This window comes from Labrus bergylta, chromosome 8 (assembly GCF_963930695.1).
Source record: "Labrus bergylta chromosome 8, fLabBer1.1, whole genome shotgun sequence".
NCBI classification, from domain to species: Eukaryota; Metazoa; Chordata; class Actinopteri; order Labriformes; family Labridae; genus Labrus; species Labrus bergylta.
The window spans coordinates 4,437,466-4,456,723 of NC_089202.1; the positions used below are offsets into that span (position 1 = coordinate 4,437,466).

The 19,258-nt window shown below is 38.4% G+C and overlaps 2 protein-coding genes across 3 annotated transcripts; both read right to left on the bottom strand.

Annotated features, from left to right (window-relative positions):
* Positions 1–238: 238 nt before the first annotated feature.
* On the bottom strand, positions 239–14,840 carry fxyd3 (FXYD domain containing ion transport regulator 3). 2 transcript variants are annotated; one of them, XM_020635102.3, is made up of 8 exons: positions 14,683–14,840; positions 4,971–5,028; positions 4,506–4,538; positions 4,166–4,189; positions 3,924–3,998; positions 3,757–3,793; positions 3,523–3,566; positions 239–870 (listed from the first exon to the last, which is right to left on the bottom strand). In XM_020635102.3, the coding sequence occupies exons 2-7, from the start codon at positions 5,002–5,004 to the stop codon at positions 3,524–3,526; spliced, it is 246 nt and encodes an 81-aa protein (XP_020490758.1). In that variant the 5' UTR covers positions 5,005–5,028; positions 14,683–14,840; the 3' UTR covers positions 239–870; position 3,523. The 2 variants fall into 2 exon arrangements, with proteins under 2 accessions (XP_020490758.1, XP_065813871.1); XM_065957799.1 differs by lacking the exon at positions 14,683–14,840 and adding an exon at positions 8,420–8,671.
* Positions 14,841–15,339: 499 nt separating this feature from the next.
* Positions 15,340–19,258, bottom strand: fxyd11 (FXYD domain containing ion transport regulator 11). The gene is made up of 7 exons (XM_065957800.1): positions 19,162–19,258; positions 17,505–17,549; positions 17,054–17,086; positions 16,648–16,662; positions 16,304–16,378; positions 16,086–16,110; positions 15,340–15,910 (listed from the first exon to the last, which is right to left on the bottom strand). Exons 1-7 carry the CDS (start codon positions 19,241–19,243, stop codon positions 15,880–15,882), a joined length of 306 nt encoding a protein of 101 aa, XP_065813872.1. The 5' UTR covers positions 19,244–19,258; the 3' UTR covers positions 15,340–15,879.

Consider the following 19,258-nt stretch of genomic DNA (forward strand, 5'->3'; position numbering starts at 1 on the left):
CTGAAGAGAATGTGTTAAGCTTCAAACTTAAAATATGGGACCAGTGACACACAAACATGGACAAACAAAAACAAAAGCCATCTCTCAAAGTTTTTTTCTTTCAATAATTCTTTTATAGAAACATGACAGAGTCTCTGTGTATCTCTGAACAGTGCAATCCACTACACTCCTCCTTTAAGCTAAACATGGAGATGAACAGATTATCATGAAGTATTAACAACAGCTCTGTTAAGGACCATGACTACGTGGATTTGATACATTTGACATTTAAGCATGGTCAGTGGGTTAAGTTGGTCACAGTTAATGTAAATTGCAGCTGGATGGAGTCCAAGAAAAATTTCCCCAAGGGGACAACAAACGCATATCTTATCTTATCTTATCTTATCAATATTGACTTTAAACATACACTAGAAGTAGTGTGAGACTGATTGAAGCTACAGTATGAGGATACTCAAGGACGTTTTTGGTAAAAGGTTTGTGTTACCATTGATTGGAGTCACTTTCAGCTCAATCAAGCACAATGATTATCAATTAATAGTAAAAAAAACATTTATGCTCCATTATTAGATGAATTCTAAAGAGGTTGGACATTTTCTTTCTTCCCTTTTCAATATCTAAATACCAGAAAAAGTTCAGTTGATTGAAATGAAAGTGACTAATGTGTGCATGCTTCAGATCAGTAGCTCAGTTATTAGGGAGAAAGCTTCACTCCTTACAGCAGGAACACACAAACTACTTTCTGCTTCTCTCTAACATGAAATAAAAATCCTTGCGCTGGATGTTTCAAGCCCCCAGGTGTGTTCTGTTGGTTGCAGGTGTCAAACATCAGTGTGTCTTTTCTGATTGACATCCATCAGTCACAGGAACGACCTGCAGACAAACAGACATGAGGGGGAGTTTCCATATTAAGACATTTCAAATGTGACCAGTGACCATATTACACTGGACACAACCACTGAATTCATCTGATGTCGTTCCTCTTGGATTACTTCTGGAAAAATGAATTAAAATAATAATTCACATAGTTAGTGATGTCATTCAAACTGAGGTTTTATTTCTATTTAAAGCTTCATTCATATTTAATTCATCCTGACAGTCATTCATACCAAATCATCAGGAAGAATGTTCACTGTTTCTTCAGCCCATATTTGTTTTTGATTTTTTTTTTAACATCTTCAATTTTATATTTTGGTAGTAAATTAAATTAACATGCCCTGACAATGTAAAAAAATAAAAAATAAAAAATAAAATGTTATGAAAAGTACAAAATATTGATACTAACAGTAACAGTTATTATTTACTTTCAGCTAAAAATAATTGTTATAAATTATTGCAGGATCGTTTTAATGAGGTTAATAAAACACTGCCTCAAACTCGATAATAATGAGCAGGGGAAAGACAGAGAGAGAGAGAGAGAGAGAGAGTATGTGTGTTTGTTTCTGTGTGTGTGTGTGTGTGTGTGTGTGTGTGTGTGTGTGTGTGTGTGTGTGTGTGTGTGTGTGTGTGTGTCTATGCCAATGCAGGTGGAAATTGCAGTATGTCCCTGTAGGGTGCTGCTCAGTTGCTGACGTACTGCACAAACAAACACACACACACACACACACAATGTTTTTCCACATGGACCACTTGTGTTTTGTGTCTAAGCTTTGCTTTCCACCATCAGCTGATATAAACATGTACAAAGCTATGTGTGTGTGTGTGTGTGTGTGTGTGTGTGTGTGTTTGTGTCTCAGACTCTAGATCGCATCTTTCATGGCTTTACCATTCCATTAAACACACACCACTTTTACTCCCCTTCCTCCATCCCTCCTCCTCCTCCTGCTAGACACCCAGAGTCCCACCACCTGTTGAACAGCAAGGTCCAACACGATGGGAGCATTCCATACTGCGTCAGTATGTGTGTGTGTCTGAGTGCGTGTGAGGCCGTTTACAGTAACAGATGGACAGAATAAATATAACTTAAGATCTTGGTTAGACGTCAACTGGCTGATGAAATCTTTTACTTCATGGGGATGCTTCGATATCAATTTAAAGATATAAACAGATGATAGAAATACCCAGATAACTCATCACAGAACTTTCTGGTATTTTTTTCAATAATTATGCTTGCATTGTTTGTATAGGTTTGGAACAAACTGACTCAAAAAATGTATTTTATCATTGCATTAATCTTTAATGAACAAATAATAAAATATTAAAGTACAGTTTGATCTAAAGTGCACATTTGTGCCTGAGCTGAATATACAGCAATACTGTAATAAACATAATAGTGCTGTAATACCATGGAAAAAAGTATATGTAATGTGCACCATTGTGCCTGAGCTGACTTCACAGCACCAACAGTGCCCGCTAGTGGAGAGGGGTGTCATTACAAGGGAACAAATAGATCTCAGGATTTCCCTGAATCCATATTGAATTAGGAAAATAATAATTGCAATGCATTGATGAATTGATTTTTTTAACCAGCCCTATAAGACATCTTACTTTGTTTTTACCTTGACCAGAGAAGGGAGGCAGTTCATGGCCGTTTTGGATGCCCCTCGGAAAACGGCAAACCAACAGTTGTTGCAGCGATGGAAACAGGCAAGCAAACTGGTTTAGATATAACTGATTCTAGCCAGCCTAAAAAGCCCTGGCATTTTCTAATAAGCTCTACGAGCAGACATGTGGTCAAACTAGCATCAATGTTATTATATTGGAGATGCTTTTGAAAAATGGAGAGAGGTTAGAATGTAGAAAGGTTTCAAGATGCAGAGCTGCTAAACACTGAAGCGTCCGTCTCTGCAACATGGCAACCTGCGTGCACATCGACTCTAGGGAGGAGGGGCACGTGGTGGAGACAGCTCTCTCTCATGTTTTGAATTTGGACAGCAGTACCACTTTTATGTCAGAGTTACACATTGTTCCTTTAACTAGATTAACCACCTCTCCAATCAGTCAAGTTAAAGCTTACATGCATCAGTATTTCAAAGTGAGTTACAGAGTTTCTGTGACCTGAAGTGTCGACAGGGGGCAGAGAAATATTTGTATATTGGAAATAATTTAAAAAGCATCAGTAGGCCCAAACAGGAGATTTGTCATCGCATTCATCTACTAAAAAGGACATAATGTGAGAGAACATGTTATTCTCTTTGTGTCTCTGAGCAGCGCATGTGATCGTCAGAAGACCCTCTCGCTGTATCACAACAATCAGATCATGAGGGAATAATAATATGAGATTTTTCACAGCTAGGGCGCAGATAACATTTTTCTTTTAGAGGGGTAAAACAAGCAATGAAAGAAATAATTCAAGACTGATGTCAACGTGAAAAGGACCCAAGAGTTACAAAATTTAATCAATTCATAATTTTTCCTATCACACTTTTGTATTACATTGTGGCATCCTTAGCATAAACTGTGTCATTCCAAATGAATATTTATGCCAAATGTGTAGATATTCCCTTATTTTTCCAAAGTTACAACGTTCTTAAGAATGAAAACCTGACGCTTCTTGCAATGGCTGTGTCGGTGAACAAACATTACCTTATTCGGGGAGCATCTGCTGAGCATTGCTTGCTGTCCTCCTCCTGCAAAGAACAGAAATGAGTGTCAGAGGAGAGAAAAGTTTGCTATGAGCTATGTTATATTTAACAACTCAGGAATTTGGTGACCTTAGTAAATGAACCATATCTACATCTACATATCTACAATAAAATACAAATATTTGGAGTTTCCATTCCACAAAAGTTTATCGTGTTTGACTGAATGAAGCATCACCTCTTGTCCTGGTTGAACTTGCACCTGCAGTGGCCGCCTGGAACAAGACAAAGGACACATTTAGCCTTCTTTATGATATGATCAGGGCGTATTTTTGAATGTGTGTGTTTATGTCTCAGTACAGTATGTGTAGATAAGGGTTTGTATTTGTTTAATTTGCATCTTACTGAACAGGATGGTGATGCCAATAAGGCAGAGGACAGCAGCTAGAATCAGGCCTCCAACACGCAGCCTGTGGTAGTCTGCAGGGCAAAAATATGTGAAACATTTTATAACTTATCGTTGTGTAAAGGTAATGAAATAATAAAAACTGCATTAAAAAAAAAGACGTGTAAAGTCAGTTTCAGATCGCAGTTTCAAGTTCCAACAACCGATAAATGACAGTGAAAATAGTAAAGCAATGACTTACCAAAGGTAAATGGGTCATCCTCGGCTGAAGGAAGACAAAAAGCGAGGGTCAGTTGACAGCAGCAGATAAATGAGGACGTGAAAGAAACTCCAACAAATCAAACTGTGACACAGTAAGGTCAACAGCACAAAGTGAGATGACCACACACAATGGCCTGGTTTGATTCTCTTGCAAATGATTGACACACCTGACCATCAGATCAATACATTTCAACTGAAAAGTTATGTAACACTTTATTGTCATCATAAGTTTAGCAAAAGGCTACTAGAGACTCGTGATTCTTATTATTTTCAAATGTTATGTATTGATCTGGTCAAGAATAGCCTGTAAGTGTACTCACCGTCCTGTGCTTCTGCCAACACCAGCGACATGACTGCAGGAGAGACAGACACATGACAAAAGTGAAACACGGCGGGAGGCATCTCGTTTTATTTAAAGGGACAAATATTTCAAAGCTGTTTGATTATTTGGAGGTAATGGATTCATGCGATCACATGAAAAATATACTCTCTTAAAATCTGTTTTGTGCACTTTTACAGAATTAATTTTAAAGTTCTTCATCATTTATAAGTCAGATTTCAATGCCTTCAGGTATTTTGGTCCAAGCCTTTAATAAGGACCGCTACAACTGTGTCGTCTGAGAACACATAGGTCCCACAAACTGAGAGACATAAAATGGACAGAGTTTAGTATAAGGTTGCTTATAGTTGACTTATACTGAACTATATAAATACATGAATAATGTAATGAAATAATTCTTGCTGAAAACTGTGATTAAATGAAGTCTTTAAAAGGTTTTACTCACGGGTCATAAACACCAACGCATGGATCTTTGCCATCTTCACCTGTGATGCTTTTTGTGCCTGAGGGGATAAATAGACACTGATTAGATGAACAGTATTATTCATCTATACAGTAATAGTTACCTACAACAGAAAAATCAGTGATTAAAATATTGACACTTGTATTAACAAAACCGTGCCTTTGTTTTTCACTCATGCTTGAACTGTTGACTGAGTTTTACTGCAAACTGTGATGCACTCGCAGGCTAGTGGAACGGAGATTAACATGGACTAAATAACATTATCTCAAGTCCCGATGGCAAAATAATCATATTTTGATGTGAATGTTGGAAAGCTGATTACTATAGTCGTAACTGGCTCCAGAATCAACAGAGAGCTGCTGCAATAGTTGGCCTTCCTGTGTTTTATGAGGGGCACTAAAATGACTGAACACACACACACACACACACACACACACACACACACACACACACACATCACTTTTACAGTTCATTCATTTTTGGAAGCACAGCACTGAGTTAAAAAATGAACTAATTGGCACACGGTGGTCTCTCTCTCTCTCTCTCTCTCTCTCTCTCTCTCACACACACATACACACTCAATCTGAAACTTGATCTGATGTTGATGGGAACAAAGTGCTCTAATGGAGCCTCAACAGCAGACTGAAGCTCTCCGGGTTGAGCATTACACTGTTGCCATCTTCAAACCTAAGTGTTGCAACCATCCTGTTTCTGCTTTCAGGGTTACTTTGTACTATTTTCCACCAGTTTGTATGACAGCATCAACAAAAAACCAATGTGATTATGAACAAATAGAACTCCCCCATTAAAAGTTATTCCTGTCTAGAATGGGATTTTAATCTTATTTCTATTGAACACTGGTGTGTACATGGTTGGCATTTTGAGCTGCAAACAGGCAATGAAGATATTTTTATTTCCCAATCATTGCTAATGGCTAAAAAGGACAAAAAGCTCTTATCATCAGAGACAGTTCTCAACACTGACACATACATTTACAATAACCATATTATTTCTATCATCTCGTGTCAGCTGCAGATAACATCCCACTCACTGTCTAACTCCCAATATCCACACACTCCCAGTAAAGCTGCTGTGTGTGCGTGCTGTGTTCGTTGCCATGTTAAAAAGCAGCAGCAGCGGGAGGAGAGGACACGCCCACATGGAGGAGACACACCTTGAGTAACAACAGCAGTGATTTTCCACTTACTGCACTTTTCCACTTAGACTGCTCCATAGTGAAGAGCAAACACACCAGAGCACATTTCAAACTGGCATACACACACACACACACACACACACACACACACACACACACACACACACACACACACACACACACACACACACACACACACACACACACACACACACAGAGGCATGTGTGAGTTAAAAACTCACACAAATACAAACATGCATTATAACGTACCAAAGGATGAGTCAGTAGAACTGATCTCCTGCTGAAACTAAGGTGTTTGGCTCGCTCATATTTTAGCTCTATGAAAATGTTTTTTAGAAATTGGAAACATCTTAGTGTCTTTGTCCAATGTCTTTCTCCTTTGGGAGCTATAAGAGAGATAATCATGTGCTGTAGCACTATGATACAGGAGTATTTCCTTCTTTCATCTTTTGTATACTGATAGGCTCAAAATAAACACAGCAGCTAAAATGCATTAAGTGAAAAGACGTAACTAACATGCTCCCATAGATCTAACAATGAACTGTTCAGAAAATATGTCTTCTAATGTGCAGAGAAAATGAATAACCATGTACAGCATGTTCAACCTCAAGGAAACACAGAAAGTGCCTTTGGAAAAGAAAGACTAAAGGTAAAAAATGCTGCACCTCAACTTTAAGCTCTGAAGATCAGACTGACAATAAAGAATGTTAAAAATTCAGCTCTTGCAAATATATAGTTTCTGTTAGTTTCTTTTCTGTGTGAGGACACACATTCAAAAGTGACCTTTGAGTCGCAGTGATTCAAATCAAAGAGAATGGAAGTAAAACAATGTGGCCCCCTCCTCTGCTGTTGGTATTTAGAGCTTGAAAAAAAAAAGAAGAAAAGAAGAAGAGCAGGATAAGTATTTCTCTCCTGGTGCCTCTCCACAGCAACATGTGCCGAGACAGGGGGAATGTAGAGGATGGGAAACAGGCCAATAGCCACTAGAGGAAGTTTACCTCAGGAGAGGAGATGGAGGAGTGAAACAGGAGAGAAAAGGACAGGGACAGAGGAGGAGTCTATTAGTGAGTGGAGAGGAAGAGTATAGTGAGAACAGTGGAGAAGAGTAAATATGACATGGAGAGGAACAGACAGCAGGGGAGTATAATAGAGGTGGTGCCTCCCTCCTCCTATCTGAAGATCATATTGTAAAACAAATGTTAGTTTAAGGTGGGGTCAGGAGTAGAGTCCTGGAGGGCTGTATTCAAATCTTGTGTTTATGGAGAGTTGAGAGGACAAAAGCACAGCACCATGCTGGCTGGTCAAGTATTGTGTTAAAGAATACTTCTAAAGCTATGTGCTTCTAAAACACAAGATTATTTTGTCATTGTAAACTGTAACTGCGGAATCAGTTTGCCTTTAACGTGTGAGAAACCTTGATAGCTGCAGATACATTAATTGACAATAGTGTCATAGAACAACTTGTCATTGCTGTTAAATAATGATTTTTATCACCAACCAGAAGGGCTGAACCTGACTCACAGTTGTGTCAGTTCAAACAAGAAAAAAATGAAGGTTTAACTATTTGCTTTTTACTTCAGCCCTACACCAATTCAATTCAATTCAATTTATTTTGAATAGCGTCAACTCATAACAAGTGTTATCTCAAGACACTTTACAAAAAGCAGGTAAAATACCTTACTCTTTGTCTGTTAACATTACAAAAGAGCAGGTAAAAAGACCTTACTCATTGTTATGTTACAAAGACCCGGCCTATCCATCATGAGCACCAAACTTGTGCATCAGCCTACATGTGTGCATTTCTTTCATGTATAACTCACATTTATCAATTTACTATCAGCAAAGGCTGTCAGGTCAGCTGGATACTTAACTGTTTCCAACTAGATTTCTGTCTAAAATTTTAAAGTTGTCACTATTGTTATGGAGATGATTTGACTATATTAAGGACTATGCACATCCGATGTCTGGTTCTAAAGTTAGTAGGGAAACAAACAAGCCAAGCTAAAGCAACAACATTAAAGGGTGGTCGCGGAGCCGCAGAGAAACACTTCTCATTGAGAAATATCTCAATCATTTCCTTAATTCATTGATCAAACTAATTGTTTCAGATCTAATTCAGCTGAAGTTTAACCCCACACACTGCTTCTTCTAACAAGAAAGAATCCGACTTAGTTGCGGGGAAAAGTTTGGTTCAGTCTGATACCAAAGAAAGCATAATTACAAATATAGCTGATGCATTCCTGAAGGCTCATACCCAGTCAAAATCATTCCCTGAGTTCAAACTTCCTGTGGATTCTCTTCTCCAGCTCCGCCTGCTCCTGGGATAAAGACCTGTTTCTGTTCTGGCTCTGTCACGCTCCTCTGCCTGTCTCCGACTATCCCTCGCTTTTTTGTTTTCAGCTCTTACTGCATCTCTCTTTCTTCCTGTCTGTAGGAGTGTTTTCCTACGTTTTGTCTCTTGATATCTCTTCACTCCCTCTGCTTCTTTCATTCTTTCCTATGTCCTTTTTTCTACTTCTTTTAAACAAGCTTTACAAATCGGTTGTCTGTTAGAAGCCACTGTTTCATACTGCTAATGTTAAAGTCCTTAAATCCTCTTCAGCCTCTAAAACCTTTCCTCCACTGCTTCCCTTTACTGACACACTTCTGCACGTCCTTGCTCCCTAACCCGTCTCCTTTCCTTTTGTGAAGTCTTTTCCATCAACTTATCCCTTCCCTGCCAAACTCTCCAGAGCTCGGGCTTTCTTCTTCTTCGTCTCACGCTCATACGACGTCATCATCTCTGCTCCATCCCACTCTTCTTCTAACTCTTTATTAAACAGTAGTGTGAAACAAAAAGCTGCGAGGCTTCCAGAGGAGCCATGACTCTTAAATACAGCCATGTGTCACGAATACCTCCTAGTAAAGACACCTTTAAATATTCACATTTAGCTGTAAACAGTTGTCCATTGTAAATCTAGTTGCCATAATATAGCGATATATTAAACAGATTATCAGGTATAAGATGGTACTTTTAAGATGTTTAAATATTAATGCTGCAAACATCAAATAGAAATTGGAATAGAAATATCAGAAGTACTTGTTTTGAATCAGGCCAAAAGATCAGCATGGCTCCATACTTGGATATATACACACAGACACAAGCAGACATACACACACACACACACACACACACACACACACACACACACACACACACACACACACACACACACATCATACACACATACACACAATCATACACACATACACACACACAAGCTGGCTTTGAATGTAAGATATGTGTTTACTGCCTTGTTGTTAAATAAAGGGACAGCACACATTCAAATACACACAGAAACACACACACAGTCAAGTCCTTTGAACAACTCTTCTTCACCTCACAGTTAAATACTTTCTGAAAACTGCTCAACCAGACTGGGACCAATAAGCACCAAGAAGCCATCTGAATATTGCTGTGTCTGGATTCCCAACAATGAGAGATTAAATATGGTGACTGTTATGGTATGTGATGTGCACAACATGTCTGTGTGACTTAGGCACTATTTCTATTTTTCCAACACTGGCCCCACCTTCCTGTTTGATTGCTGGACACCGGTGTGTGTGTGTGTGTGTGTGTGTGTGTGTGTTTGAATGTTCCTTTTAACACTACAAAGACAGCTGCCTATTCTCAGCGGCATTTTTTATTCCAAAATTAGCTCTACTGGATTCCAGTGTGCAACACATGCTTTATGTCACACAGACAAACACAGCAGGAGGAAAGCCTCCTGTGTCCTGGAAAAAAACACACTCAACACACAACATGCTTGCTGCTACTTCCGCGTCCGTCATATTTGGCTGTTTGAATCCAATCATTGAACCTGGGCGCTGCTCCCAAGCTTTTGTTTTTGTTGACTCGGGAGGTTTCTGGGTCAGAAACCTCCCAAGTCAACAAAAACAAAACATTGAAACACAGACAGAGGACAGGGTCCTGCAGACACAGTCATGTATGGAGGCCCAGAAGTGATGAATAAGACGCATTACTTTTTAGGTAAAAGCTACTGACTGTACCTTTAAATAAAAAAACACATCAACACAAATATCCTTTCCTGTATAACAAAACGCTGAATGTTGTGGACCTTGTTATTGCAGGAAGTATTTAGCGTTTTGCTCAGAGAGGGAGGAGGGAGCAGGAAGAAGAGGAGCAGACAAGGAGAGGAGATGAATTAGGTGAACTGGTGGCTCTATGGAAGAAAGATATAATGTCATTTTAATGCAACATGAACTATATTGATAGACTACATCTCATTTGAAAAAATATCAATATATCTAAAAACTCTATTTATTGCCCAGGCCTAACGGTCACCATACTGAAAATGAATGCTGTCTCAACTTTACTTTGGGTCAGTCTAGTAACATTAAAAGTGCTGGAGCTGAGGCGGGGCCTTTAGCCTTGTGGCAAACAGCTACTGAACAGTGCGCCTGCATTTCAGGTAACCCCCCCCCCCCCCCACAACAAAGTGTGTGTTGATATAGACATAAACTATTCACAACAAAAACATTTTTTTGTATCAGGCTGTAAATATGTTTATTTCTGCCGTCTAAATGTGGATTTTGAGACTTCCGGGGCTTTTGGAGTCAGATTCTAGGAACTGCAGTTTTTTTAACACCAGAGGTTTGGTCAGCTGAGACTGAGTCAATCTTGTTCCGGCTTACTTCACCCATGCACTGAGAAATTAGTCTTTTATGACTACAGAACATGATGTCTTGGTCCAGCAAAAGAGCTGACAACATCAATGTGTAAAAAGGAAAAAAATAAATAGATATAGAACAGAAAAGAGCAGGGGAAGGACGAATTGGTGAAAGCAGCTCACTGAAAGAGGAGCGGAAAAAGAGGAAGAAAAGGGAAGTAAAAACAAAACATCAAGATTGGAAATAAGAACGAGTTCAAGAGGGAGGGAGAGAAAAGAGATATTCAAGCCTAGGGGGGATGAGAGGAGGAGGCGGCAGGGAGAGTGTGGTTGGGGAAGAGAGGGAATGAGAAAGGACACAAAGAGACAGACGAAGGGTAAAAGGGAGTGGAGCATACTAGAGCCATGAGTCACACCTGGAAACCACAAGTTTAGCAGTGAGCAGCTAGCAGCTAGCAACAGGCTGCATGCTACTCACTCCCCAGTCATCAACAGTGGATTTAAGGATGGACTACATTTCCCTTATTTCACCTCACCTCATGAACATAAAACTATTCATTTGTCTAATAAACGTAAAATAATCTTCCAAGATATTGACATAATAATAAAACTGTTCCTCTGGGATAACAGTTTTGTATAAAACAAAGAAGCAATGAGCTGGTAAAAATTCAGAATAATCACCTGTGTAGAAGAGTTAAAGTAATTTGAGTACTCCAGTTATTACCAAGAAGTACTCGCTAATTATATAGCCTATTGTTAAAAACAAAAGGCAGGCATGGAGCTGCCAGTGGCCCACTTGTTTTCTGTGGTGGGCTGCTCATCACTTAAATCATAGTTCTAAATAAAATAAAAAGTGATGGTAATGTAACTGAGGGTTAGTTGTCCCTAAACTGTCTAAATCTTAAGAAAACATTAACAGGGAGCTCTGTACTATGAACAAGACGGTCCAAACTTTATGATGATTAAGCCCAGAGGTGTCAAGTAACTAAGTACAAATACTTTGTTACCTTACCTTACTTACTGGAGTAATTATTTTTCAGCTGACTTTTTACTTCTACTTCTTACATTTTCATGCAATTATCTGTACTTTCTACTACTTACATTTTAAAAATAACCTCGTTACTCCTATTTCATTTCGGCTTGTTTTCATTCAAAAACACACACACACAAAAAAAAACCTATCCAGATAAATCGCGCCATCCGGATAGAGTGAATTTGATTGTGGTTGGATGACAGGTATAAACATATACCATTCCTACACACTGTGGCGCGGCCTAAGCTTTTGTCCTTAATGGCATTTTTTTCCCCCTTACATTACTTTTACTTTTATACTTTCAGTAGTTTTGAAACCAGTGCTTTTACACTTGAGTAAAAAGCTTGAGTTGATACTTCAACTTCTACAGAAGTCTTTTTAAACCCTATAGTATCTATACTTCTACCTGAGTAATGAATGTCAATACTTTTGACACCTCTGATTAAGCCTGGTAAAAACACTGAACAGTTTCTCTGCATTGCTTCCCAGTGCTACTTTGGGACTGTAAGATGAACTACTATTAACCCTTTCAATAATGCTCATAGTTACAGTGTAACATCAAATGAAACACTAATAAAGTTCTTGGCTGCCCTTATTAAAAAGGACATCAATAGGACTTAAACTTAAAGTCAAATCTTCCCATTCTTGTCTCTGCTAACCTTTGTGGTTTCATAGTGACTGCACTGAAGGTCACCGTCACGTCTGGAACAAAATCGATGTCTACTCAAGGTTTCTAAAAGTCTGTGTTTCATGATGTGTGGAAAGCTGAGGAGAAAGTGTGCCTCTCCTAAGGACGCTTATAGTCCTTCTCTCTCAACTGTTTCCCTCTCTTGTTTGTTTTCTTTTTTAAGAACTGTTGTCATGTGAGGAGAGATGAGGACGAGCTGTTTCGACTGACAAAGGAAAGACAACTCTGTGTCTGTCTGTCACCACCTCTGTCTCTCACCCTGTAACCTCTCTGCCTCTCTATTCTCTCCAGTGGTGGTTTAATGTGTGAGGTATCGTTCAGTGTGCTTTCGTCTTAAATGTTCAGTTGATTATTTTATGAGCTGTTATTTTCTGTCATAAAGTACAGATAACATTCATACATCATTAGTAACTGAAACAATTCTTCCAGTATGTAGGGGTAAAACACCCATTTGGGTATTTAGTATTTAAATCTTAAAGATACATTTAAAACTATAAGTATGTTGCAAGAGTTAAAATGTAAATGTTTATTTGTTTGGCAGATTGTCAAGATCATTATGTAACTCCTGTATGCAAAGAAGAGAAAATGTATCTTATGCTAAATGACTTTGCTCTATGATATAACCTACAGTAATATTCAAAACTAATTCTAAAAAGGACTTCTGTCCCTCTAATTTAGGTAGCTGTAATCCTCCCATTCTGCCTTAAAACGCTAATGATGCTAATACATACTCCAGCAGCTGCTATCTGAAGCAGCTGCTATATTCATTGCAAGATAAGCAGAATGTAGAGAGCTGCAAACAGTTGCAACACCAATGCTCAAAATAATCAATATTTTACAACTTGTGTGTTCTTGCCTATTCAACCTGGGCCTCCAGTATATATATGAGATACACATTTGCTAATTGACTCTACGAGGAAAGGAGATTATATTCTGATATTACTTGTAGTGTAAGTACTCACAGTCTGAATATGGCTTAAGGACAAACTAATAACAATCAGTTGTTTCAAAAGTCGGTTCAACAAACGGTGTAAAAACGATTAACTTCCCTTTCACCTGGAAGAGAAATCTTTCAGATTACTGCTCCCCAACCTTGATCATTTGTGAGTATTTGGAAAGTTTAAATCAGATTATCGAAAAAGTGCTGATAGGTTAACCAGTTGTTTTAAATACGAATTCCCCAAATAATCAATATTTTAAGGCCTTTGTCCCTTACAGTTCCACTGTGCACCACATCATACTGTATCTGCCCTTGTCCCAATCTGTCCTTGTGCCACATGGTAGCAAACTCTTATCTCCCCTGCTCTTATCAACTGGCCTTTTCTCACTCACTCACACACACACACACACACACAGACACACACACACACACACACACACACACACAGACACAGGGTATGCTCACCACACATGTGCTCAATAAAGCATAGGAGTGTATGACAATAATGGACACATTCCACTACACCCTGTGTTCTCTGAAAGCCTCCTGTGTGTGTGAGAGATAACACTGGTCTTGAAGTTTGGCCCCTCACACTATAGACCACATGTCCTCTGCTTCTGTGCCTACTAAATATGCTGTTAAAGAGCCACATTCAGCCTACTTTTTTTTCTCTCTCTCTCTTATTTGCTAGTTTTAAGGTAGGGCTAGAACTAATGAAACTTTTTGAGATTTAAGGCTGGAAAAACGTTGACATGAACATGCTGATCAGAGCGCGTGAATGAGGACTATCCAGCCATTACGCACGGTGGTATCACCAGGAGAAATTACATTATTAGTTTATTGTGACATATGGTGTATTGTTCTTTCGCTTTTAAAGTTTCAACTTTCTCCAGGAAAAAAAAAGAATAACCTTTTTAAAACTTAAATATAGCTGAACAAGCAAATCAGTTTCATTAACAGAGATTTTAAGTTCAGTTTTTGCATCGGTAACGAAACTGCGTGTAAGCTGGCCTGAATGTGTCCGTTTAACGTGAGCAGAAACCCTTCTTCACTTCCCTAAGATGCTCACGGGCAGATTTGCAAAACTTGAACTTTCTGTACAATTTCCTTAAATAAACTACAGAAAAAACGCTTTAAGAGACAAAGTTCTAACATGTGTGAGCGAATTGCTTTGTTCAGCACTTACCTAAAACAAACGCTGTGTGTGTCAGAGGGGGGAAACGGGAGATTTCTCAAAAGCAGGCGGATATCTGACTCAGAGGCATCGACTTCTCTCCGCTCTGTGCGCCAACACCCAGACTTATCCACTGAGACACTCAACAGGTTGGCTTGGTTTTTGAAAAGGGGGCCGAGTTTAAAATGCTAAAGCGTCGTAAGACGGATGCTGATCCAGGGTCGGTTTCTGCCATTATGCTGGCAGCTGAGGTGGAGTTGAAAAGAGGAGACGGATGCTGATCCAGAGTCAGCAGTGAGAGCCGGGAGGAGGAGGAGCGGAGCATTAATGTTTGCTTGTCGAGAACGAAGATGTCGAAATTTGACGAGTTGATGGACATGAGTTAGGAGCTGGTAACATTAAAGGCAGAATAACAGAGACACTGACAATTACATAGGACTATAGTTATTTTAGTACAGCAACAGGCCTATAGGCCAGCATTCCTTGGCTTAATCATGTTTAATTATATTTACTGCAGCCACACTGATAGTTTACTATCAGTACTACCAATAGCCTGCCACTATCAGTTATAGGCCCAAGTGAAGGTCATTAAAGGCCATCGAGTAGGCTACTACCATTTAATTAACATTATTCACAGAAATGATAAAACACGTGAATATTAGGCTGCAGTTTGGTTTTGACATAGTGACATTTATTTTAATTGTACACGTGCACACCTAAGGTTTGTAACAAATTGTTGGTGTAGAAATGTAAATATTGAAATGGTTGACCACATGGATAATCTTACTACAGTTCATTATGCAATTAACACCACATGCTCCTAATGATCTCATCTTTCATTGGCTTTATGCAATATTATGGTGATGCCTACACAAAGCAGAATATATGGATATGTAAAATAGTGTACCAGTACTTGTGTGTTTACAGGGATAAGCATCTACATGAATAAAAATGAACATCATTTGCATATCAGTACAGATCTGACCAACAGGAATACATTTTGAAGACTTAAGAGGGCTTGATTTTCTTTATCTGCTTTTCTTTTCACACACACAAAAAAAACTGTTACTCTTTGCACAGGTCCGCTCAGGTTAAATCACCTGAAAGGGTGTGTCTCCTCCAAACCCCCCACCAAACCACCAACTCTCTCTCCACCCCTTGCATGTCAGCTCTTCTTCTGGGCCCGAAACCAGTTTGACAGGCACCATATCAGATTTCACTGTTGTCATCTTCTGCTTTCCTACAAGGTGAGAGAAAAGGGCACGGAGGGAGTAAGCAAGGCGGTTTGTGGGGGAATAAAAGCCAAAGAGACAAGAGGGAAAAGAGAGCAACAAAGAGGGGAGAAAGTCTCATGTCAAGGTTAAGACATAGACAAAATACAAAACATTTAAAACGTGTTTGAGAGAAAAACCTACTTTTGCTTCCTGTTGCACCTCGTGTCTGTGGAGACAATGTGAAATGGTTTTACACACATTAATACACTGTTATTTGATATTTTTAAAATCATTATTCTGAACAACAAGACTATTGTAATCAACTAATGCATTTTACTTCAACCCTGACTCAATTACAACTAATAGCTTTTTCCACCACTGATTTATCTATGTTCTATCTGAGTGGTTTAAGGACTTACAAAGGATAGCTAGGAGTCCTGCACCAAACAACAGGCAGGAACAGATCAGGCCTCCGATTCGTAGCCTTTCATAGTCTGTAAGGTGATAATGGCAGATGTTTAGATGATGCATTTGACAAGCAGATAAAAAGTACTTAATTCAAACACATGCTAAAATTATTTATGAAAGTTATCATAAACATTTGAATCTGTTGTTTATAGGCATATGTTTTTCTACACTATTTTTGAACAATCACATTTGCTGTGGCTGATTTTGTTACACACATGTTGGCTTAAACACAATACGTGACATGATGTACTGCATTTGATTTTAAGAATTAGGAGATATAATGGTCTGTACTTACTGTAAATAAACGGATCTGCAAAGGAAACACAAGATGAGGTCAAATAAGTAAGGGATAAAGGACTTCCTACTGATATAAAGATTTTAACCCCGAGAAAATACTGAGTTTAAAATATATAATGTAGCCCTTACTGCACATTGGATTATTTTCCTGAAATACCTTTATGTGCTTTTAAACATTTATTACAAAGTATTTCTTTACTCAGGAGGCCATCTCAAAACATTTTCATCCTACAAAGGTATTCAGAGGTTTGCAGGCCAAGCAATGCAAAAGACAGTTTAATTCTAGAGAAGAGGTCATTGTTACTTGGACAAAAGAAGCTAATTAATGTAAATTCTTCCCAAACCAGTTTCTTGACCAACCATTCTAAGAACAGAATTAGGGGAAAATTGAGTTTTGGCCTTACTTGCTTCAGTTTCCATGAAAAGAGAGAAGAGTACTGCAAGACAATAAAGAAAAAAAAAACACATTTTAATTTTGTTTAGCTGTAGTCTGTTAAAGTGTGTATCTCGCTTTATAAAAATAATGGTGCTTTGTCAGATTTTAATTAGACAAAAAAAAAAAAGGATTCCAGTGTTAAAAAAATTCTCGGATCAGTTAGATTCTGTGTTGAAAAATTCAGTTCAAGACAAATTATATATTAAGTTGATAAATAAAATCTTATGTCTGGTTATAAATGTTCTCCCTTATATGTTCATTACAACACTGTATAAAGTCACTTGAGTTTATGGAACTATCCACTTTTGTATGGGAAAATCTTACATGTTGTATATTCACAGATTTTCTCATTTCCTGGTAAAAATTGTATATTTGTTGCACACTGATGGCCAAACGTTTCTAAAATTGACTTTATTTACCTGCCATAACAGCCAAAACATTGAGTTGTCCCATCTTCATCACAACTAAGAGTCAGAGAGAGAAAAAACAACTGATAAAGAAAGAAAGTTGAGAACATGATTGTGTGAGAGTACAACACAAAGACAGTGTTGATTTCCCCCCATAGCTTTCCCTTCTTTCTCTCACACATACACACATGAAAACACTACACAACATACACACATCTCTCTCTCCCCAGGAGGAGTGTCCTTGTTGTGTGAGAGGTCAATGTCTCGTCAGCAGGGATGCATTCTGGGTGTTTGGAGAGTAAACAGCTGATCATTTTTGTCTTGGGGCAAAACGCAGCAGGTCACCGGAAAACTGTCCTTCAAACACCACTCACATCGAGTCATGTGCTTTTCAGAATCGCCTCAGGGTATTTCTCTGGATTTCTACTTCAGATGAGATGTTTTTGATATGAATTTCAAAATATTAACATCGTCACATCAACGTTTTTTAGTGTTTTTCTGCAATTGTAATGTACTTAACACATTGACAAAAGAAAATGTTCAGTCCTGAAATCATTTTTTTACAAAGCATAAAGTTATATACATATACATTTCACTGACTGAACTTTCCTTATGTTTCTATTTAATATAAATTATATTTCCTAGCAAATGTCCAAAAGTTTAGGAAACAAAGTGACAAGCAAAATGACTTTTCAGTGTCATCATTGTAACCTCTAAGTGACCTTGGACACCCTTGGGCCTCTGTGGAGGGGAGATTCACAGCATGTTTGAATTCTGAGTCCCTCACTGTCTTTAACTGTGTTTCTCTCTGTCTTAATGCTAGTTTCTATTCCTTAAAAAAAAACCCGTCCCCATCTGTCTCTGAAGTTTTGCACAGCAGCTGCATAGGGAACTTGACAGTATAAAACACACACATATACTGTTTTAACGCATGTTCAGAAGATCAAAGGTGAAGCATCTATCTTTATAACTTCTTGCAAAGATTCACACTTTGCACCACATTTTCAAGACATGGACGTCAAATGAAAACCAAGATAATACAGAGACTCTTTATCGTGCAGTTTGTGTCACTTCCTCCTTGTGGCCTTTGTCCTCTGTCACAACAGACTCAATCTCCACAGCTATCAGTTAGCATGACATTTACCAAGGTCAAAATGTACATAGTCATTTGTCTGTCAAACGGGTAGAAAGAGAACTACATTCTTATCCAGTATGGAAAATACCCAATATCAAAGAAATGTGAAACTAAAAGATAGCAAAATGCTTCATTTGTCAAATCCACATGGACAAGAAATCTGCCCTTTTAAAGGTAATATATTATAAAAAAAGAAGCATCACATTCACGATATAAATGGAGGAACTATTTGCTGTTCCATACTCAAATTCGTTTCATGCTCATTTGTAAAGGGACATGTATGGAGCATGTAAACTGTTACCACACACTACATCATTTATAGCCTATCAGCAAATTTACAAAGCCTGTTCCTAGAAATTTCCCAGAGTAATTCAAAAGATCATTTTTTATTATAAATTCCTCAACATGCCTCTTCCTGTTGACAGCTCTATCCTCACTAAAACCTCCAGTTTACACGATAATTGTAAAAAGATTTAAAAGAAAGATGACCTTGACCCTTAACCCAGACTGCCATCCTCCTTCTCTCCACCTCACCTGTGCTTACCTGAGCAGACGTTTGACGAGTTGAGGAGTGTGTGTGAATGTCCCAAGACAATGCCTGGTCAAAAGTGAGCATTTTTATATTTCACCT

What these genes read in the sequence shown, in the direction of transcription:
- fxyd3 (XM_065957799.1), bottom strand. Translation starts at nt 8,656, where the DNA reads ATGAAAGAAGCAGAGGGAGTGAAGAGATATCAAGAGACAAAACGTAGG. An exon ending in TGCGTTGGTGTTTATGACCC is followed by an intron (nt 4,539 to 4,970) that starts GTGAGTAAAACC and finishes TCTCTCCTGCAG; the next exon opens with TCATGTCGCTGGTGTTGGCA. An exon ending in TGGCATCACCATCCTGTTCA is followed by an intron (nt 3,794 to 3,923) that starts GTAAGATGCAAA and finishes GTCTTGTTCCAG; the next exon opens with GCGGCCACTGCAGGTGCAAG.
- fxyd11 (XM_065957800.1), bottom strand. Translation starts at nt 19,243, where the DNA reads ATGCTCACTTTTGACCAGGCATTGTCTTGGGACATTCACACACACTCC. An exon ending in GTCTGCTCAGGTAAGCACAG is followed by an intron (nt 17,550 to 19,161) that starts GTGAGGTGGAGA and finishes TCTGACTCTTAG; the next exon opens with TTGTGATGAAGATGGGACAA. An exon ending in AGGTGCAACAGGAAGCAAAA is followed by an intron (nt 15,911 to 16,085) that starts GTAGGTTTTTCT and finishes CTCACCTTGTAG; the next exon opens with GAAAGCAGAAGATGACAACA.